The 23,806-nt window shown below is 40.6% G+C and overlaps 1 protein-coding gene across 1 annotated transcript; it reads right to left on the bottom strand.

The window, feature by feature from the left end:
• Positions 1-897: 897 nt before the first annotated feature.
• On the bottom strand, positions 898-23,432 carry SLCO1C1 (solute carrier organic anion transporter family member 1C1). The gene is made up of 14 exons (XM_056341964.1): positions 23,228-23,432; positions 19,751-19,892; positions 18,801-18,933; positions 18,064-18,185; positions 16,981-17,127; positions 16,291-16,389; positions 15,268-15,513; positions 14,435-14,599; positions 10,855-11,050; positions 9,653-9,818; positions 9,023-9,207; positions 4,729-4,793; positions 3,340-3,457; positions 898-2,301 (listed from the first exon to the last, which is right to left on the bottom strand). The coding sequence occupies exons 1-14, from the start codon at positions 23,354-23,356 to the stop codon at positions 2,079-2,081; spliced, it is 2,136 nt and encodes a 711-aa protein (XP_056197939.1). The 5' UTR covers positions 23,357-23,432; the 3' UTR covers positions 898-2,078.
• Positions 23,433-23,806: the final 374 nt, after the last annotated feature.

The raw sequence follows: 23,806 nt of genomic DNA, 5'->3' as shown, positions 1-23,806 counted from the left end.
CTTGCTGCTGGGTATGTACAGAATTGCCTCCGTGACAGCTTCAGTATCGTTGAGGAGCAGTGTCCCTGCCAGAAACCCTGCTGGGACTGATCTGCAAATTAGGAATCATCCCCGTTTATTGGACACACATACAACATCAAGCACTGAGTAAAATGCAGATATTACTCCTTTTTTTCCTAGTCTGTACTTAAGTTGGGTTGCCCCTTTCTCTCACGGGATCTGACAGCTCATTGCTATGAAAAGTGCCCTCCCAAGGAGTCTAAGGAATGCTCCAAGCACCTCTCTTACTCTTGGATGCTGATGTGGTTTGGCATTTTTTCTGTTTTTATGATGATGTAGTATGACTGAGTCCTGAGACTGGAATGCCAATCTTTGTGATTCACCCGAATAATAATGCTCCAGTTATTCCCATATTCACAAACTTCCTGATTATTTTGTTTAGTTCAGTATCCAGTTGTACAAGGCAACGTTGACAGCCACAGCTCTCCAACACCCCATTGCCTGTAGCCTCTGACACACCTGGGAGGACAAAGAGCTGGGACAGGGGACCAGGTAGCCCAGGCTGCTGTCTAAACACTCACCCACATGGCAAATGGTGGGTGACATTAGTCCTTCATCTGACAGCTGCATTTTCTGAAGTGATGGCTTTAAATCCTTACCTTCTGCAGATATTTGGTGCTTAAGCAACATCCTTCTTGATGTTCTTATTGAATGGATTAGGTAGTTCCTTAATGACACACTCTAAACATTTACCATTGAAAGCTCAGTAAACCCAATTCTTATACATCTGCCCCTCCTCATGCATCCCGCAGGAGAGGCTTCACATCTGCCTCTGGCCTGCAAGCCCAGCTTGGCAGCAGGGTACCCACAGTCACTGCTGAGATACAAGTGATATGATACAATTTTTTTTTTTGCCAAAATTATTATGAAGGGTGAAGCCTACCTTTCATCATGTGTTCTAAATTTCTAGTTGCTTTAAAGGACATAATTTGTAGTCGTGCTGTCACTATCTTTTTCAGTTCAAGCATTCTTGAGATTTTGCTCCATGTTAAACAGCTCTCCACTGTACTCCCCACCCCAAATTTATTTCATACCAAATATTGTCAAACTGAAAAAAATATATAAAGGGATATTATGACACACATCTTAGTTTCAGCTAGCAAATACAATAAATTGAAAGGAAAAGCCTCATATCACCTAATCTTTGAATTAATTTTATTGTTCCCAAGCTGTCTTGTCATAGCTTTTTAAAAAATAAATCATATGTATCATGTATCATGGTGTTATTACATTGCATAAAATGGAATGTATGGAATTATTCAGTACACTGAGTACTAGCAAGTAGCAAGAAACTGTTGGAAACCTAAAAAAGCTCTATTTGTATTTCAGTTTCCTTTGGATGATACTCTTGTGATCTCTTTGACTGCAATGACAACTTTTATTGCTGTTATTGTGCTGTAACAGAGCTACTTGAAAAAGAATCCCTAACCACAACATTCAATGTCCTAAGCATTATGGGGTTTAATTCATGAGATGCCCAGAGCCCGCAGCTGATTTCTCCCGCCAGCAAACCACCTTCCTCTTGCCCTGCACCGCACTGCCTGCCAGGGCGAGCTATGTGCAGCACCTGCCCCTTCCAGGCTGCCAAGGCTGGTTTGGTGCACCAGTTCCTCTTGAGCTCGTGCCGTGGCAAAGCAAGCTGCTTTGCAGCCTCCCCACTACCCCTCACATGCAGAAGGAAGCAGAGGGGCAGCAGTGGCTGTTGCAGCTTCTCGAGGAGCGGTGGAGCTGAGGGGCAGCCGTAAAACCAGCTTCTCAGTGAGGGAGGACACTGCACTTCCCCAGCCGTAACAAACCCCCTCACTTGAAAGTCACTGGCTGGGCAGGACAAATGGTGAGCAGTGTTTTCAGAGCTGTACATGTACTAAAATTGTTGTCTTTGCTTTTAGTGTTTATAGTGAAAATTACATGAAGGTGAATATTTTCAGGGTGGATACTAATATACCGCTTCACTGATGATGAATTTTTGCCTGGAACACCACTCACTGGGTGAAGTCACAGTGGAGATCTCAGTCTTCCTAAAGTCTAGTCTCCTTTTCTGGCCAGTAAGTTGTCTGAATTAAACAGTCACTATTAACAAAATTATCTTTCCTGCTCTTTGTCCCACAGGTGCCTCTCTCCCCGTTGGCTGAGAGGGTTTCATCTTGTGGAGAAGACCTTTTCCGGAGAACCCAAAGGACAGCAACACTGAAGAAAATGGACACCGTGCCCAACACCAAAGTCAGCCCCAGGTACACATACCTGAGAGAGAAATTTTTGATGAGAGCCTATTTCAAAGGCAATGTACAACTAGAAGGCATCAAGGACACATTCATATTTTTATGAACTAAGGCTGAGTAAGAAAGCTTTTCAAGCAAGATGATAACCCTGGAGATGAGAGTCTGCTAGCTCACCCAGGTCAGCTATTGTGTGGTCTGTGGCCAAGAAAGCATCTCAGGCATTGACTATCCTTCTCCACCCCAATGTGCTTCAGTGAGAATAACACTAATATTTCTAGGGCAACTAATTTATTTTTTGGTTGCCTCATAAACAGTACAGTGATACCAAGACCATTTGATCGTATTTTTGCTTTACAGGCATAATGGCAGTAACAACAACAGTAGCAACAATATCATTGTTATGTTTTATTACTAAGAAGCTTTTGTTCTTTTCTTTAAATTTTCAAAACAAGATATACCTTCCCCTCATGTTTTTCCCTGGGGGTGGGGGAAAGGGCAGCCTGTTCTCTCATTTTCCTTTTACCATTGTTATTCCATTCTCCATTTCTGGTAATGCCTTTCATGAATGCAGTTCAGGCAGTTATTCTCCTTTAGCAAGAGACTGATAAAGACAACACTGTGCTTAAGCCTCTAGATAAGCCAAGTGTGCTTGTGCTTTTTGGCACCCTTCCTTTTTGTGGTCTAGCTCCAACGTGGAGCAACGATGAGCTTAAACACCTCTTTTACTTACTTACAGACACACACTCTCACAGCAGAGTTGCTAAAAATTGACGGAAGCTTTAGTACAAAATCAAGGTTTTAACTGAACATTTTTGGGGGCAGAAAATAAAGTGATTTAAATATTTCAAGCTGATACTGAAATAAGATGACCCCCTAAAAAAAAAAGAAAATAAACCAAAAGAGAATGCCAAAACCTGAGCATTATTGTTAATATTGCTAGTCAGACTCTTTCATTTTTAGATTTTTCACTAAAATGTTCTGACAGAAGTTTTTCTGCCAGCGCCAGCTTAGACGTACTTAAAGAACACAAGTTAAACAATGAATGGAGAAAAGCAGTTACCTGAGTGCACTGGAGTTGTAGAGTCTGCATGCTCCTCTTCCCCCGCATCTTTTGTTTCCCCATTTCAGGCAAGTGGTGTCTATGGCCACTCCAAAATACACTGGGGCTGGAATTCCCGCTTGTTGTATGTAACAAATAAATAGAGGCAAGAAGGTTACTTTCCCGGGTGATCAGTTCCAATCTAGAGACACGTTCATGTGGAACATTAAATAATACATTCGAACAGCAATGACACTTCCACACTGTTTGCTGGTTTGAGAAGTTGTGTCTTGTGTTGCCCAGGCACACACCGCCCTTTCCTCCCTGTGGGGAATCAGGGTGGGGAAGAAACACAGCTGAACATCAAAAAGCCTGTGGAAGTCAGCAGGAGTGCTGGCCATGGCTTGGTTTCCTTGCCCTGCAGGACTCCTCTGGGAAAGAAAAAAAGAAAAGGAGATACTTCTTTCTTGAGAGGGAGTGATGGAGCCTGTTCAGCTTGGGGGTGATGAGTGTTCTGTGTGGTGTTCTGAGAGAGGCATGAGAAGGGAGAGAGACGGCAGGGCTGGGAACCTGCAGTGGGTCTACAAGTAGCCTGCAAGTATCCTGAGATCTTCCTGTGGCAGGGACAAACCTACTGCAGTGCTTGTGGATGGTGGAGAGGAAAAGGCTTTCCTCAGGTGCTAATGGGGACATTGTGGACTGTGCAACCTAGGGAGCCACCTATGGTTTCTGGAGAATTAAGTAAGCCTGGAGGGAAAATCCTGGCTTGCCGAAATGTGAGAAACCAGCCAACACTTTGCCCTGATGTCATTACATCTGTCTCATCCAGCTCATCTAAGTCTGCTTTATTTAAAAAGTGACTTGCTTCTTGCTAATTATTACCTTTGTTGATGAAGACCTGGAGGATTTTAGTTTCCAGTTCATTGGCATTTCATGGTACCCTTGATTTTAGAGAAAATTTACAGATTTAGAGAAAATTACCTCAAGGCTGCAGCGAACCCTGCCCACAGGCACACCTGTACTTAGAATCCATTAGTCTCTAGGGAGTTAAAGATGCCTGAAAAATTATCACAAATTCTAAGCCATAGCTGTTCTATTATGCTTGTTGTTGAATAAGGAGAGACAAGTAATTTTTCTGTTAGCTTCATAGTCCAAAGGATCACTTGTTACCTCTATGGATGTTGGCTTATACCTAAGACAGTTATATAAGTTACAAAATACAAAGCTGCTTCCTTTCTCCAACCTTTTCCTAGGTGTTTTTTGGTTTTTGTTTGTTTGGTTTTTTTTTAAATCCATTAACATTAATTTGTCAGTTAGACATTGTTTTTTCCAGCAATCAAAGTTTAATTCTAGGGTAAACGATTAGTGAGTAGTACATTAAAATGGACCAAAGAGTACAAATGGACTTACCAAGTACTCTTATTGCCAGGGTATAGATACCAAGTGCAAATGATTTCAAGTGTGGTTTAATGCATCTAAAAAAAAAAAAAAAAAAGAAAAAAGGTATTAAATACAAATAAAGAATTTACTATGGATAATTTGAACACAAATAGAAAGCAAGAAGATGGAAAGAAATGTGGTTTTCCTCTTTACTGACACTGACTTTAACATAATTATAAAAATATGAAAGTAATGCAATAAAATCAGAACAGTATCTACAAATTCTGAAAATCTATATTCAATATCACATTTTAAAAAGGTGGTACATTTTCAGGTAATACCAGCACTTAGGAGTTACTAACGCAGACAAGAAAATTGGTTGTGAAATCATGCATCATTGGATAGTCTTATTCAGTTAAACACTCTGAAATTGTAGATCATGACTAGTACAAAGCATTAGGCACTCAGTCTTCATTGCACTGTATCTAGGATCAGGATCACACCTCCTGTAAAGGTAAACCCTCTGAGTCATTCTCTGACAGAACGGATGGACCATTTGCATTTGTACTTTTCTGAGCTTACATCATAGACATCAGTCCTTCTGGCTCTAGATTAGCCCTGCTCGAACCTTGGGTCATTGTCCTGGCTCTTCTAGGATGGTTGGAAGTGGTGGACAGGAGAACAGCTGCCTTTCACATGCATGCTAGCAGCAGTGTGTATATGGAGCCACTAAGATTAGTAGGACTCACCTGTTGCTAACCTCACCAGCAGCTCAAGTGTGCTGTTTCACCCAGCATGTATCAGACTGCCTATTACAATACCTAATCCAGCAAGATCCTGAGTGCATGCTTTACTTTTAGCATGTGAGTAGCCCTAGTCACATGACTAAACTGGGGCATGCTTGATATGTGAGGCGAGTAACACATGTGTATCGTTATGGTAATTGATAAAACTCCCTGCTGTTGCAGTCATTCTATTTAATATAAAAAGACAAAAGAAAGGGCTGAAACTCAGTTGTTGCTATGGATAAGCACAGCACTTCAGAGGTCCAGTCTATGTACTCTGAACAAGGATGGACTCAGCTACTGAAGAAATTAAAGTAATCAGGAATACCTTTTCAAAAATAATAAAAACATTGCAGAACAAGCTCTTTTGTTCTGCACCAGTGATATTTTATTATTTCCCAATGCAGCTGCCAGAACAGCATTAAGAACCCATGTTGTAAATTATGTTCAGGTCATCTTCCTATAATTTAGTGAAAATGGAAAAGGACCAGAAGGACATGAGTAGAAAACAACACCAAAGTACCATGGTCAAAAAATGGTTCTGTGCATCTCATTTTGCAGTCTGAGCACTTCACTCTCTAATGCCCTGATCATGGATTATCATCATATGATATGTTATATTGTGGCTTATACAGCCGCTGCCATCTATGCAGGCATGAATGCAGTATGATTTTGAGCTGGAAGAACAGAGTTTTGTCCTCCTATCAGATACATGCTACACAAGCAAGCCTCAGCCTAGAAGTCCTTTTAACCGAATGTGGGGACATAGAAAGCAGGAAGTGCAAAACAGAACCAATAACTGAACATTTATTGTGTGTTCCATAGGATTTGTGTCCTGCAAAAAAATTAATCTTCTCTTTCAGACAGAACCCCCGGGCCCGTGTTTGAACATTTGTATTGTCTTTGCACGGAAACACGAGTTTGAGATGCTGAGTGAGAGCCAGACCTCTCAGGGAGATCTGAGACTTCCTTTTCCCTGCCTAATCACCTGCTATTAATAGCTTGTGCTTGAACAACAGTTATCTGAATTGCAGGATTTTTTTCTCCAAAACTTCAAGGCTTTCCCAAGTTTCTTGGGAATTGTAATTAGTCTAATACCACTAAAAAGACATTTCAGCAAATGACATGGTCAGTAGCTGTTGTGTAAACACTTGAAGTAAATGTCACTTTTACATTTTTACACTTTTACATTTTTACAAATTAAGTAAATCTTACAGGCTTTTAGAGATTTAACTGTATTTGTGCTCCACGGCAGGTGCAACAATATCTGCTCATCTGAAAACATCAGCTTGTTTAAGTGCTGGAATCTCATCAGACCTGACTGAATAGTGAATAATTTTAAAAACAAGTAATTGGAAAAAATACTTAATGAAGTCTGCAATTTGACCTTGGGATTATTCATTTTCAAAAAGCATGTAATTTCTTTCTGGGAACAGAAGCACACTTTCGTTTCACAGAGGTGTTCAAGGAAAGTTAGTCAGTGATGGATTTCAGAAAAGCAAGCGTGAGCTCAAAATGGAATTGTGCCCACAGGTAATTTGCAGAGAAAAAAAAAGAAAAAAAGATTGATATGGTTTTAATTTTGCCGCACATCAGATTCAGCTGCCTTCAATCCAGCAGAAAAACACATAACTTCTCAGTTTCAGTTAAATGGCTCTCAGAGTAAAATGATTTTCCACAGAAATAAAAGCTCTGGAGCAGAACCAATAAAGCTGTTTTGCTGATTTCATGTAACAAAATGTTTTAGTATCGTTATTGAAAACCTCTCTAAGCTTTCCAAAATAAATCCACTAAGCATTAAGTCCCCTGAGAGCAAGTTCTTGGGGCTGAGGAGTGCAGGCAGCTCAGTGTGATTTAAGCTCACAGTGTTCAGTGATGAACGTCTCCTCCCAGATTCTTCTGCAGCGGAGACAAGCCAGGGAGCAGGAGGTTGAGTATGGCAATGGTGGTTTCGAGGCCCTGTGTGGTACCATAGCTGAACATTTTCTACTCTACGTTTTATGGATAGAAGGGGGACATCATGTGGAGGGAAAGGGGAAGGAAACTGCATCCCTACATAGCCCTATGCCCATATTTATACAACAAAAAATCTCCCTGGGTCAGAAGTGACCACAGAAGGCAATCTGCTGGAAACCCTGAAGGCTTCGCTGCAGGCTCTCAGCTTGTGAATCATCCTCCTCTTGGTGCATGGGCAGTTTCAGTAATGCAAAAGCTTCAGCAAAAATTGTTTGGAATGGATTTTAATATGAGTTTTCTTGAAGTGACTCCTTTTGAGGGGAGAGGGGAGAGACACCATGTGGTTTTGCAGTACTCAGTGGTAACCCTATAAGGTGGGTAGGGAAAGCTATGCAGCTTATATGGTTTAAGGCATATACCTCACTGGCAGTGTTTGTGGAGGACAGTGGAGAAGGATCCTCACCTCAACCGTTTCTAAATTATCTCTGTGAATACTAATTCTGGTTCAAGGACTGTGCTGGAACCGTAGCTGAAGTTACATTTCTTTGTTTGGGTTTTTTCCATATAGTCTATATTCAGCCAGTTCTAGCACTGGCTTTTTCCACGTGATATAAAGACACTGGCGATGAGACAGGGCCTGCTCCAGAAAATTTGATTCAAAACCAAAGAGAATTTGGGGGTAAGAAAACACCACAATAATAAAGATTAGTTAAACTGTATTTACCATTGTTTTGTTTGAGAAGTAGAATGTACCCATCTGGAAATAATTTGGAAAGAGGAACTGAGGAAGAAAGCTTTCCAAAACAGAGCAGAGCAGCACTTAGAATCCAAAAATTGCAAGAAGCTGACAAACATCCAGATTAATCACTGGAAGTATTATATTCCTTTTGCGCTTTATAATATTAGCTTAAAAACTTACACTTGGTGATGGACAAATAGTTCCAGCAGTTAAATACGTATTGGAGCAATCCCTTGGGACAAGCATTTAATAAAGCCATGGTTATTATGACAGAACCCCCACACATATCTCATGCTAAATCTACCTTTGTTTTCAGGAGAGAAATCTGGGACAGAGCAATTATATGAAATCATAAAATGGACCAGAGAAGAGTTACGTGCGTGTATATAGAGGGTTTGGGTTAGATTATCTCTGCACAGCTGTGTGTTGGAATCCTAGGAAGTGAAGAAAACTGTCTACCTATAAGCATTCACATGCGCGCATTGGCACATGCAGAACTAATTTCCATTTGTATGGAGGCCATTTAACACCATTCCGGTAATGTAAAAGACATTAAGGAAAGTGGAATTTGGTATAAATGCCAACCAGGCCTCCTGTATCATGTTTAAAACTAGAAAGGTACCGCTGGTAGAGATAATCATAAGTGCATTGCTGCTTCGATGGTAGAAAACTCATTGTCAGATTATGAGGATGCCATTCAATAGTAAAAAATAATACTTCAAAAGCCACCTTGCACAGATGAAAATATTTCAAAATACTGGGTGGGGAAGGGGGGGAAGACCCAGTTACACATGTCAAAACACCTTGAAAATATTTGTCAATGCTAGCAGAAATGATTTCTTACCTTAGAAGCAGTATGTATCCGGGTGTGCCACCTACAGATAAAGTATATGAAGTGATTACCGATATTACTAGAAAATACAGAAACATTTTTGGACAGTCATTTCCTTTTTGACATGGTCCCACCACAGCTGAGGAGCTTTGTGAAGGAGATTCCAAGGTTCCCACACAACTGCAGTTAAAAAATACCTGGAAGACAGCAGACAAAAGTATATGATAACGTAAACATCAGAGAAGTGGATGTTCAGGCATTGCACATCATGGTTTTCTAGGTAGCTGAAAGTTTAAACCCAAACTGGAAAATATTTTTAAAAAGGAAAAGGCTTGTTTATTGAAGGAGAAATTTATAAAGAAAGTATCTATGGTTGATGACTGTATTTAGTGGGTTTTTTTAAACAGCTTTTGTAACTAACAGCGAAAAAAAACCAACCCTCCTACATCCTCTGCTTGGGATTTCTGCTGGAAACAGCAATTGAGAAATTTTAAATGTGGGTGGCAGATTGCTAAAAAATCCTTAGGAGTTTAGGGCTGAAGAAGATGTGCCTTACTCAATTTTAATCCACTTAGTCTGACACAACTGGTTGTATAAAAAAACCCCTACAACATCACACATGGAAACAAAAGATTGTCTTACAGTGTTTTTCCCACTGCCGTTGGATGCCTGGCAGCCAGCGAGACAAGCAGAAATGTAGGTAACTCCATTTTCCCCGCAGATGGGGTCCCAGTCATTCTTGGAACATGTGCAGCCCGAGTTGCACTCTGAAAAGAGGGCTTGCTCATGATCAGTCATCTGCTTAGTTCTGGAAAAAAGAGAAATTGCAATATATTTTCTAACAAATGTGGAAGAAATCATTATCAAATCATGGGTTATGAGCTCTGTCAGAAGCACCTGGCCAGACCTTCTGTCTGTAGTCTATTAGGATGTTGCCCCTTCACATTCATGCAGCAGTGTAAATTTTTATTTCTCTGTTATCAAAAGGTTTTCACAATATCACACTACCTACTGTGAGCTACTTTATTAAGAGAAACAGCTAACAATTTCTATTCATGCATTTTCTCATATTTTCTAAGATTTTAGTTATCTGATGTTTGGTGCAGTTTTAACAAAAGTAGGAAAAAAAGTTTCATTACTCCAGTGGCAAAGAGGAGAGTGAGTTACTCATGGGAAAGGGTCGCTGAAGAAGTTAGTGAAGAAATGATAAGGATGGGGCTTATCCAGACTGAAGGTCTGACACATTGTACGATGGCTATCTGCCAACTTCAGCTAGCTGCTGCTGAAGTCACCATCGGAGCAGGTCCTGGAACTGCTGTGGAGTTGGTGCTGGAAACTCCTCCCCAAAAGTGAGATTTACAGAGTAGTATCATCTAGTCTCAGGTGTACCTCACAGTTAACATCATGGCTATCTCATGGTTAATCCATGAACATTGAAGTTTTGGGTTCAGAGGCTATTAAATGCCATGGATCGTTCAGCAGCACACAGAGTCAAGGAACAATTAATTGAATCTCACCCCTGCTACTGAGCTCCCCACATATCCAGAAATCTCTAGGCTCAAAGGATGGGTCCCATGGCAATAATAATTAAAAAGTAATCAGAAAAAATAATCTGCACTTGTGGCATAAACCCCTCTGGGCCGAAGGCAACAATCATGAAAAGGTTCTGACATAATGCCTGCTGGAATAGATGAAGCGGTTTCCACCTCTTTGAATCAAATTTCTGGGAAGCATATTTAGGTCAGTCATTCTCTTTTCAACAATACATACTTTGTGGAATGAAATGAGGAACGAGTTTGGTTTGCCACAGCACTTTATGCTGAGGTGTGCCCTTCCCAGCATACCCGTGGTACGACACGGTCAGTCCAGCCACATCCGAGTTCTCACAGCCCATCGCAAATAATGAGAGGAGCAAAAGGTAACCAAAGAAAGATGATGCCAGGGAGAGTTTTGCGGCCCCTAAAACATTGATTCGGAATTTTTTCATCATCAGTCCTCCAGAGAATATGCCAAAGGCCACAGCAGGAATGTTGATAAGACCTGAAATCAAACAGAAAAATCTGTACTAACGAAAACTCCAATTCAATGGACTATCCTCCTCAGTCCCCAAACCAGCAGCAACAGTAAGACAAAGCAACAAAATAGGAAAGATCTTCAGTCAGGGCATTTTAATTGTCTAGAATTGGATTGTTCCTACAAAGGTGCTGGGACTGCTTTAAAAACTTGCCTCCACGGAAATGTTCCTTTACTCATTCTTTGGTTTAGATAGTGATTTTCCAATTTCTTAAGCTAGGTGGTTTTCTCCACTGTTTGTTTGTTAGTGGAGGGATCATTGTAATGTTAATTCAAATACTTTTAGTGTTCTTTCTCACAAGAGCTGCTCTGGGCAGCGAGAAGTTACCTGGGGCATCGTGTTGCTCAGGGCAGCCAAGACAGCCACAGTCCCACTGCCCTGTTTGGGGCTTTGCTATGGACCTTCCCGGTGCCCTTCACACGTACTGCCACAGTGGGAGCAACAGGGGCCACTCCCTGGGGCTGCCTCACTCCAGCTTTCAGGGCAGGTCCTCTCCTTCCCTTTTCCACTGATGGGAGGAGGCTGAACCGCTCACTCCTAGAGGACAGTTCAGTTTTACCTATAGTGTTATGAAATTTGGACCAAGACCTGCTTTTTCTATTGTGATTCAGCCATGAAACCGATAATGTCCTGGAAAAGTCTCCGAGAGGGAGAAAGCCAGTAGTATGTCATTGCCTCCGTGCCCAGGACAGTTAGGGAATTTCTCTGGTTGTGGTTGTTGAAATACTCCCTTAAATGAGTGTTGCAACAGCAGAAAGACAAGTATACTCAATGGGCTCTCTTGTGTTAGGCTTCAGGCCGTCAAGAGGAAGAGCACTGAAGGAAACGTAAAATTGGGTGACCATTGATCCTTTCCTGGACAGCTTTGCTCAGAGCAGTGCCCATAGTGACAGACATGGACAAGACAACCAAAAATGATCTTGTTCAGTACACACAAAGAAGATGTAGATAGAGACCACCGTCTCTAGATAGAGAATGATACCACACAGTCAAGCAAGGTGCACTTTGCAGGATTTCATTGTTACTGAAAATGATTTTCCAGCTTTACCAGCCACTTCCAGTGCACTAAATTCTCCCCTCACACAGGGCTGTGTATGCAATTTGCAGCTTTTAATTCATGCTGACACCGAGTGATGCTGAGCAGAGCAAGCATACCAAACACAAGCAAGTGCCAAAACATACATGCATTCATATAGCAGATGAAGTTCAGAGGTTTGTTCAGAGGACTGGAGGTATTATAGCATGATTTCAAATGACCTGGTGTAGAACACCGTTGAAAACATTAAAGTCTAATCTGCCTGCACTCTGATCCCTTAAATTTCTGTCTCAAGTCAGTGTTTGATCCACCTGTACACATGGAAAAAAAATCAGTGCTTAGAAGAGATGCTAATAGGCATGTCTGATGTTAGGAAAAGCCTTATTCTATCTAGCAAACGCAGGAGTCAGTATCCCAGCTGAGTAACGAGCCCAGTTCCATTACTAACAACATTCAGGAAGCTTCACTGGGGCAGCATTTTTCACTCTGCCCATACATGAAAGTTGTACTTCAGGGAATTTAGAAGCAGCATCCAAAATGTAGCATATGTAAGTTAAGAGTCGCTATGTAACAGGTTTTCCTGTTCTCTTTTGCTTGAAGAGGGGGCTAGCGTTTGAACCAGGAGCTGTGCGATGCATCAGGGAGTACTCACACTCTGCCTGCCCAGTCCTGTGCACCCTGCTGCTCATGCCTTTGTCTCATGGCCTTACAGGTAACTCCACTGCTTGACACTGGCATCATGGGGGGGAGGCAGGCAAAGTGTGTATATATATCAGGAAAATCATACAGACACAGTAGGAGCCATTTTACTTTCTCACGCATTCCTTGGCTTGTGACTACCGAAAAATACCTTCTTACAACTTCCAGCTGATTTTTTAATAAAGTGCTTTAAATTGCTCTGACAATTCTACTATTTATCAGGGAGATTGTGATAGCTTTTGTTTGTTTTTTGTTTGTTTTGGTTTGTTTTTGTTTTTGTTTTTTTTTTAAAGTAGGAATAGAAAAAGAGGTAGGGAAAGGGAAATAGACAATGTTAGTTCTAGTCAGCCCTCAGCTTTCCTAGCAAGGCTGTATTTGGAGAAGAAGGAAAAGGAGGAAGAAAAACCACCTTATTGCAGGGATAGCCACTCAGCCAGGATCCTTCCCTAGCCAAGCCATTGCACATTTTCTGTTGTATATAGTCCCTATACCTTGTGAAATCAGATGGATCTTAATCCTCACTCAGTTTCCACATACCTGAAAGCTTAGCTCCAGAAAATCTGTAAATACAATGAGAAGTACTGTACTGAATGTAGGGATTGTTTTCTGGACTTTCTCTGGCCATTGACCATGCTTGAAGATTTCTCCTTGCTTTGAGGAGGTTTGTGCCAGGAAATTCCAGCTTCTATCTTTAAGGAATTAACATAGCACAATGGATCAATACAGCTTTTCTGCATATATATACCTCTGTTGCTGTGCAACTAATGCTGCTCTGAAACAAGGCAGTTCCCTCTATATTGGATAGATGTAAACCTCTTTGCTGTGTAATGCTATTGAATCCTGGGATCTCAGGGACTGAACCCAAGCCTGCATGTAGGTTCAGCAACTGGGCAGCAGCATTCACAACCTTGAAGACATCTCCAGAAATGGCCACCTTGGTACCCAAAGGCAGAAGCAGCATCTCTCTCTACCTCATGCTATATGGAAGGGCTTGGGAGACTAACTTCACAACAGAAAAAGGTTCTTAGGTAAAGTTAGGACAGAAATACCTATTTGTCCTTCACCAACTTCACACTGAGATAATGTTAGGTTTTTAATGCATGTATTGTGTGATCACTGATATGACTTTGACTTCCTTTTATTTAACACCAACCTCTTCAGAAAGTAAGAAATCACTGGCAATATCACAGCTACTTTATGGTCAGTCCTTTAGCACTCACTGAGTTGATCTTCATTTCGTTGAAATAAATGGGAAGCCAGCAAGGGAACAGATCTGTCTGATGACAAATTTATGTAAAGTATTTTAAAATTAATTCTCTTTTCAATTATACTTTTGTGCTGTACATACATTATTTTTCAAATTTCCAGTAAAATGGGAAATAAGTTATCAAATCATGTAATCTTTCACAGTATGCCTTTGCATAGATAAACTCAGAGCTAACTAGTTCTAAAGCAGAAATGAAATAACTTACCTTCTATAAGCTACTATTTAAAGCCAGACAAGGAAGGAGAAGAAATAAATGTATCCTAAAAATTCCAGTTTTCCCTATATATATGTATACATCACTCCTTAAATGTCAATTTTTAAGATATCAAGAAGCAGATATAACATTACCTATAACAAAATTAGTTTTTGAAGATGTTTGCCCATACTGTTGTTCAATATACTTTGGCTTATATGTCACCATGCCAATTAAAGAATTGAACTGAATAATACTTGCACACAAATACAGAATGTAAACCGGATTCCCAAAGAGGTTCTTCAGTGATGGCAAGAAGTCTGAAAGACAAAACAACGGAAATGACAACCAGGTCAGAGAGAGAATAACTGCTGTGAATAATGCTTTGCAACATGTTTGCACCTTCCAAAAAGGACTGCAGGACATTTCAGAAGGAATCCTTGAAGTTCCATGATGTCTCTAAGAGCTCTCCTAGTTTTGAAAGGGGGAACAGTGGAGCAAAATGCTAAGCATCAATTTCCCAGAAGAGATATCTTGCTTTATATATCTTCTTTTGATCATAAACCAGGACTGATTTGCTTTTTATGTGTCCTCAACAGCCACAGCATCTTTTAGCTTTACTTGGGGGCAGGGAGTGCTCACCACAGCTGAGAGTGAGCACGGACATACTAAGTTACAGATTTAAATTCTGAGGGAAAATGCGCAGTCATTATTTGTGAATGAAAAATTTTGACAGTTTCATGATACTTGCTGGGCCACTAGCATAATTTTACAAATCTTACCTGGAGAAATTCTGCATGCAAGAACAGGTCCAAAGAACAATGAAAGAACCTTTCTGTGCATGCCAGTTAGGTGGAGAGTAATGCCTGAGGGAAAATAGTAATTCTGCAGCCATTAAAATATGCCTTCAGAAAGTATAAAGTTTTAAAGTATAAAAAGGTAGTGATAGAAAGACTCAACACTCAGGAAAGAAATTCTAGTGACTTGCCTTTTGCCATCTCAGCAATCTTCACTTGTTGCTGATAGGATTTGTGTTGGTCCTTGTTATCCTCAGTGATGAACTTTGACTGCTCGGAAGAGGCACTGGAGTCTTTTCTCTTCTCTGGTTTCGGAAGATGCTTTGGCAGGAACCAGAAAGGGATGCTGGCCAGAATGCTAATCACACCTGCTATTAAGTAACCCAGCCACCATGCTCCCACCCACTGCACGTCCTTGTGAGTTATTGTTACACTGTCTGGAGAAAGTCAAAAAAAGGAGAAACAAATAAATGCTTTTCAAGAATATTTGCTGATAACAAGGAAGGTGATTTTGCAGGGCCTTTCTCCAGAAGAGTCCACCCCCACCTCATCTCACCAGGTTTACCTGTGCTGTGTGTCTCTATGGGTGTTACAGGAGCAATTGTGGGGAGGCAATAAGGACCTGCTGATTGCTGTGACCCAGCAGCAGCCTTCTCCTGACACCACAGGGTCCCCAACCGTGCCACTCACACATCTCCAGAGAAGCTGCAAGGCCCAGGACATGGGGTAATCCAGGTGACCATGCGCTTGCTCCCAGTCAGGCTGTTCTGCACGAAAGTGCCAGGGAAAAATGGGGTGGAAGGTGTTTCCTCAGGAGGAAGGGAATCAGGAGCCCTGGTACCCATTGCAAGACTGCTTTTCCAGGCAATGATCGTGTACTACAAAACACACACACGTAGCTCTTGGCAGGTCCTGCCTCCTCCTGCTGCCTGCTGTCTCCCTAGAGCCTCCTCACCAGGGCATCTCCTGGGGGGCACCAGCCACAGATCTTCTGGGACTGAGGAAGGGTCAGCCCTCCTACTTCCTCCATACCCATTCTTCTTGCTAGCCTTTTCTGCGTGGGGCATTGCATTACTGTCATCCCTTTCAGTTCATAAAATACCCGCTCTACCCCGCTAGCCCTTTATGCCTAGAAGATAACTAGATCGTTCTTCACCTAAAATAGACGTTTTGAAGCCTGACTGAATTTTTAAAACCTGAGCTTTCTGACTTACCCAGATCTACAAAGCCAATGTCAACATAAAGTTTGGCACACAGGGATCCTAGAAGAAAGCCAAATATTGGCCCTATAATTGCAACTGTCTGTACGCAGCCTGCAATAGAAAACAGGGGACTGTTATGCTTTTGAGTTAAAAAGAGCACTGGTTCTTGCTGCACCTAACAGCAAAGTATGACATGTGATGGATAACAAGTGATATAGTCTTATATTTCAAGTGAATGTACAGAAGTCTTCAGACAATGAACACAGCAAAAAACCCAGTGATACCAACGTTTTAAAGCCTCAGCACTATTGTTTATAATTCTATCTGATTCTGAAGGGAACGCCTTGAGCCCCTGCTAAAATTCTAAGTGCTTAAAAGAGTACATGTTTTTTATCACTTTCCAGAGGACTGAATGTGCACAGAGGCTCAGCAGTCCACATCCAGAAGAATTAGAAAGATTAGGGTAACAGCAGGAACCTAAGGTCAAATTCTTTCCTCAAATTAAGATAATGAAACTGTGCTGGTATAATTAAAGAGGAACTTGGTCCCTTGAGTTTACATGACTGTTAAATAAACTTTAATAGTGGAAATTATGCAAACAAAACAATCAGGGCAAGTTAATTCAGTAATGCTCATTCCATTATTCAGAGTGACTCAGTTTTCTCTGGGGAAAAATCCATTAGGAAAAAAATATTATTTTACCAATGTATAAGGCAGCATTCTCTTCCATGGCATAATCATCAATGTATGTAATTCCCAGAGGCTGGATAGGAGTTTCACCTATTCCACGCAAAAGATTTCCCAGTAAAACATAGATCCACATGGAAGAGCCTGCTTCTTTTTCACATCCTGGGTACATCACAGAAGAGACAAGAATGATGTTGTTTTCATAACCATTTGACACTGAAAGCACAGGACTTATAAAACACTTCTGATGTGGGAAAAATGTCACAGTATGAAAACCATGAAAAATGTTTCTTTTGGGATGGCAATTTTAATCCAATCAGCTTGAGGTGCACACAGGTTTAGCATGAACTGATTCAGTCAACCATACTAGGAGTTGGCCAGTTTTATAAATTTGTTATCACATCCCCTTTTAGAAATGTTTTTCAATTCCTTGTAACCAAATCTGCGATCTCCTAACAGAAAGATTTGGGACACATTCATGATGGTGAGCACTACCAGCCCCATCTAATCTACAGGTATGAGATTGCAACTATATACATTTTGTGACATATAGGTGGCTTGATTTGCTCATCCACAGCTTATTCATGGCCGGGCATCAGGGAAGAAGGTACTTTGCCCACAAGGAGCTCAATGCACCCAGAGAAGACACAGCTTTGTGGTGTGCAAAACAGGGTCAGTGGGCAGGCAGAGAAAAAAGAAGTGGGGTCTGCAGGCTGGGAGACACAATTGGTTCTTTCCAGTGGAGTGAAGACCTAAAGGCATGTTTCCCGCCAGAGGGAAGACCATGACTTTTCAAGGTCCTCATGGGAGGTTGGGGTTTTTGCAAGCCATAAACCTGCAGAAAGCTGCTGGAGGAGACAGCAAGGCTGGAGGAAAGGCTGCAGCCTGAAAAAAACTCTTGGCAGTGGGCAGTGGCAGTTATATATTTATTTTTAATAGATTTCCCTCAACCAGTAGATCTGGCTATTCTGTGTGAAAGATTAATCTGTTTCCCACTTATTTTTTTTTTTCATTCTAATAAACTATTGCATGAGAATTTGGGAGCGTTTGATGTATTCCTTTGTCCTTAGCACAATATTTAACATATAACATTCTCACCTGCGTTTATTTTTGCTTGAGATTTTTCCAAGGCTGAGAGTGGAGTTTGGCTTTTATCCTGCAGACATGGAGAGATGCTAACAGTCGAATTGATGGTAGAAGGGAATCTTTCATACCTATATCTGTTTATAAACCAAAGTTGTCTTTTACTGTCCCAACTTACAAGAAATAGCAATCTAATCTGTTATGACCATGGGATATAGGCCCATAGCACTTCAAGACAAATTTCATCTGCATCCAGTGTTGCCAATGATGGTTTACAAGGGATAAATGGATATGTTTTTTACTGCAGTTTATAATCCCTGCTTATACACAGTGCTGCATTTCAGTTTAACAGGCACTTGGCTCTGCTATGACACATGAATCTGTACTAAAAGATTATCAGATAGTGAGTGTATCCTCCAGCTTGTGTTTGATACTCAGATTGTCTTCCTAAGTTTATCCTAAGATGAATCTTCATCACTGAAGCTTCAGCAATTCTTAAATTGTGTCAAAATGTGGTTGTTCAGAATCACAGACTAATAGAACAATAAGTTGATCACCACTGAGAATAGCATATATGTTAATTTATTTGCTGTACAGTAATAAGCCTTTTCACAAAAAATACTGAATTGAGTAACCACATCCACATATGCCTATTTCTGTGGGTAACTTCACAATCGATAGCTAAATATTTTAGTGAGGTAACATTCAGTGTGCATAGCCTAGTTGGAAAATACCAATCACTTTACACTTACCGTCCCATGAAGAACTGGGGCATTGCAATTAGGAATGTTCCAACTGACATAATTAAGCAGCCTGCTCCAATTATTCTTGGCCTGTGAAGCTTCGCTCCAAAGTAGCTTACAACAATTATGATTAGGAGGTTCCCTTTGAGAGTACAAAAGGAAAACTGAGTTTTATGGCTTGCTGATAAGAGATCCCCTAAAATAACAATCCCTGGTGTGTGATATAGGCAGCGATTTCAGGGGTAGAGGGTTGATTATGTGGGATTGGTGTTTCTCCCTGTTTTGAGGCATTCTTAGAGGAGCCCAATGCCTTCCATGATAGGAAAACCATAAACTTTTGGATAAGCAGCTGGAGAAGAGGAGGAGGACTGTGCCAGCTGAAGAGAACAAATATCCAGGAGAATAAGAAAAGAGGGAATAAACCAGAGCTTTATACGTTTAGGCTAAGATTTCATTCCCATGAATACCACAGTTTACTGAGCAGCCACGAGGTAAATTCAGTGATCTGAAATCATAAGAGACAATTTCATGCTGGAAACCTTAGTGCAAGAGGGAAGGGGATGGACTGAACAATGAATGTAGGATACAGTTAGAGGTTTGTACTCTTGCTGCTTAATAAATCACAAAGGGCAAACACTTATGGGGGAGATGGGTTGCTGATAAAAGGAGAGAGAAAGTGGAAATCTGTGTAGAATAAATTCTCATTCAACAAACAAAATTTCTATTATTATTAATTAGCCAGACACTAAGCTTATGACGTATTTAGGATTCTGTTTAATCTCTTGTATTAGCAACCCTATCCTATCCTATCCAATGTAATCATACTGACCATCATGCTGATTTTTGGGAGGTGAATCTTTCTCAGTTTTAATGGTTCAAGGAGATTCATACAATCATTTTTTACAACAAATTGTATCACTTTTTTTCTGAAAACAAAAGTGGGTTTCCACAGCACATACCAATTTCAAAACTGCCATCAATAACGCCAACCAAAGAGGAAGGGATATCAAATCTTCTTTCTATTTGCGTGATAGTACTTTTTAGATAACTTCCTGACAGTGCTTTAGCAAAATAAACAAAAGACAATGCACCGAGAAATATCTGTGAAAGAAATTGACAGTGATTAAAATCAGGCAGTACAGAAGGCTTTACTTTATGGATTATTGTTAAAAAAATATATATATTCCCACCTTTTCTTTTCCCAAATAACCAAACCACATCAATATCTCTCCTACTTTTTATGAAATGCTAGATTGCAGATTTGTCCAATTTTTATGAGCAATACTCATATAAACTGAGCTTGCTAGCAGCCATTGCTAATTTTATGTAGATGCCAAAGTTACTGATGCTTTGAAGGACAGACACATATATCACCTTCCTAATCTCTCTAAGGAGTGGGTATCTTACAAAATAAGAAAAAGAGTAAATGTTAAGTGTGGCTTGGTGGAGAGGTGGGTTATCTGGGCATTTTTTAACATAGACTTTTGGAATTCGCTGGGTTTTAGAGTCCTGTACTGGTAAACTGTTCCCACTGAAGCCCAGGTTGGCCAGGAGAGAGAAGTCTCTGCCGCCTGTTACATGGCTTCATGAGTTGAAACAGTGACCTGCCAGGCAATTCTCTTCTAGGCTTGTCCTTTCCCACCCCCCGCCCCAGACCTCTTGCAAGCTCTAATACATACATATTCTTTTGAGTGCACACTGCATTTTTCTGTGGGACAACCTTCTCTTATCCTTTTGTTTCGCAGAGATAGTTGTTTTCTCTTAGTTACCACTGTATCTGATTTAGTATGTTAGCCTGTATTAGGAGCAGACTTTGGAAATTAAACTCTCACCCCCTTCATTGTGCTTTGGTACATACTGCAAATGTGCAGACCAAATCCCTTTTAAACTGGAAGATGTGTTCCAGAAGGGCATTACATTCACTTCAACAACCAGTGGCTCTTCAGTCTCTGAGACAAGACTAGAGCGGGTCTGAAGTAACTCCCTACCTTGCAATATGTACAATGGGAGAGCAGGGTCCTTAGCACCAGCTGTTTTGCTCTTGCAGAGCTCTCACCTGATTTTGCCTTCATGCAATGCAGCCTTACTAAGTTTACAAGCTCCACGGATACTCACACCCCATGTATTTGGTCATGGAAACCACAACATTGCTTTCTACTTTCAGATATAGGTTGTGTTGACTGAAAATACAGGGATGATCTTTGTAAAATGTGTTAAACACCCCCCCACACACACACACTTTCCTGACCCCCAGACTAGAAATTAAAAGACACACTAATGTTTCATGTAACGAAAGGTTTAGAGCCTTGTCCTACTCCTCAGGCCTGCTCTCTGAGAAATTATGCTTCCAGTAAGCAAGTGCTCTGAAGTGATCTACTCACCTCCAATGCAATACTCTTTACATCATCTCATTTGACAAGGCACATTGGTAATAACACTGCCATCACTGTTGAATGCAAATTCTTGTGTTATGGTTAAAATGTATGTCTGTGCCACATTCAACACACTTTAGCCAGCTGGTTATTCCTCCTTCAGAAACACTTGTGGGTAAATAAGCAGTATCTGGCTGTTCTTTCCTGCAGTGAGGGCTCTCAAAGAGCTCTCTAGTAAAAATATTTCCATTATATTTTACATTTTTCTCTGTGTTTATGCCCTTGGATTTTAAATAGCAATGTGAAAGCAAACATGGCTTTTCATAGGAAAATCATATAGGTCAAATTAGAACTTCAAAACGATTCTGTCTCTTCCTGGCACAAGTTTTTCTACTGGGTTTTCGGCTCTCCCAGAAGGGAGGTGGAGATTGCGTGCAACGGTGGAAAAATGCTCCCAATTTAGAGCTGGGACAGGAAGGTGCACATGATTCTGCATTCTTCTGTGGTTTGTCAGTGACTGTAAGTAAATATTTCACCACATCTTTCTGGTTAATACAAGAAATTTTAACATATGGAAAGGCTGATAATTGGCAAAAACAACCTTTGAAATCTGCATATAGTTTTGGTAACACATTAGGCAAATCCAGATCTGAAGCAGACTTTTTGTGACTTAGAAATGTCTTTTATAATTTCATACTGACTCAGCAAGACATAGTCAGAACTGAAAAATGGATAGTTCACCACAAAAAGGAGTTTTATAAGTTCCTACTGGAATAGGATAATCATATCAGTTTGGGTTCCCAGAAGACAAATTTTTTGAACAGAAGGAAACTGAGCTGAAATATTGCTTTTCTATTTTTGGAGCTAATAAGCTGATTCCTGACTGGCTAATCTGTGACTGAAGGTTTATTCAATGAGTGAATCGGATTATTGTTGCGGCAAATGGAGGAACAATGATAGAATTACTATTATGATACTAATTAAATTAATATCACTCATCTTCTATTTTCTATTTCAAAACAGGACCCAATTCCGAGCCTTTACAGGATCAGGAAAAAATCAAGGAGAATATTTAGGAATCAAAGTATTTTTATAGCAGTCATCAGACTCAATTAATCCTAAAATATCTTAACTGCTTTGCTTCAGATCAACTATAGCTGAGGTCGTTGACTGTATTGGGGGCTGGATTAGTACCTGAAAATAGATGAGAGAGAGAGAGCACACACGTACCACAGAAATAAAGTCTGTGCAAGACAAAAAGAACTGGGCAAGGCCAAAGACTGATTTTCCATATAACTTGAATCATCTCACCATTGTGATCTATTGAGATCTCACACAGGAGAGTGTCGGCATTTTACAGCCTGGCCTTGGAAAGCAGAGGGAGACAGCAGGCAAAGCATCACGCTGCCTCCTGTACCCCAGTTTCCCATAACAGGGAGGAATGGTCCCCTGAGGTGCAGCGGTCCTAACTGTCAGGTGGGTCCAGTTACATTACAGGGCTTAAAGCAGGAAGCAGGGAGCTTCCATTGCCTCAAGGAAGTACTTCTCATGGGTGAGACAAATGCAGATACAGTGATGATATTTCAGCAGTTTCGTTTCAAATTCATCTCATGCAGAACTCTCTCAAATCAGGAATATTACAATAATACCTTATATAACACTCAAAACATGAGGACCACAATACAAATATTATTTTTCAGAGCCCAGAAGACTACCATGGCTACAGTCTTAAAAAAGCAGTCTGTACTGACAGCTGCCTGTGGTATCGCGTGCCGATACCCTGTTCATAACCTCAGGAAGTTGCAGTAAAGAGGATATAGCAACCTTTCAGGATGACACTTGAAGATCTCGTAATGTGCAAGCCTCAGCCAACATGTTCTATTTAAACACTGTCAAATGTCAGGCAAATACAGATCTAAAGCAGACTTTTTTTGTGACTTAGAAATATTTTTAGTGTTTTCATAATGACTCAGCAAGACACAATCAGAACTGAAAAAGGGATAGCTCACCAAAAAAAGCTGTTTTCTAAGTCCCTACTGGAATATTCAAATCCTCATACTCTACCTTTATACCTCCACAACATGACTGTTTTTCCTTGGATGCAGAAGATTCAGATTTGAATGAAGATCGGTCAACAGGCAGGACTGTGTTGTTAGAGAAAAACTGAGCATTTTCTTTTGATGAAACCTCCATGATGGTGTATCCCCTGTCTCTAAACCAGAAAACATGGAGAACATTTTAAAAGGCCATCCTATTAGCTCAGCCTCAAAAGCTCGTCATGTGACAGCAACACCCCACTGTACTGTTTCCCCTACAACAGCAATTATCAAACTTTACAACAGAATCTGACCAGTGCACTGGATGTTTAATTACAGAATTTTGCAATCCACTTGCCTATACTAATGAAGATTAAATCATACTGAGCAAACAGTCATCATCTTCATTCTCTAGCTGTCATCAACGTGATTTCACTGAACATTTCAGCAAGCATTACTGGCAGCCTAAATGAGGCTTGTTAACATTTTAAACAACATTGCTGGAGCCTATATGTAAGCTCATGTTTCTAGTAGTGACCATGTCTGCAGAGATTTCTCAGAGCTGATCTCTGAATTTCCCATGTATCTGGGACATTAAGTAATTAGA

This window comes from Falco biarmicus, chromosome 5, assembly GCF_023638135.1.
Source record: "Falco biarmicus isolate bFalBia1 chromosome 5, bFalBia1.pri, whole genome shotgun sequence".
Classification (NCBI taxonomy): domain Eukaryota; kingdom Metazoa; phylum Chordata; class Aves; order Falconiformes; family Falconidae; genus Falco; species Falco biarmicus.
This window is presented reverse-complemented; position numbering and strand designations above follow the sequence as displayed.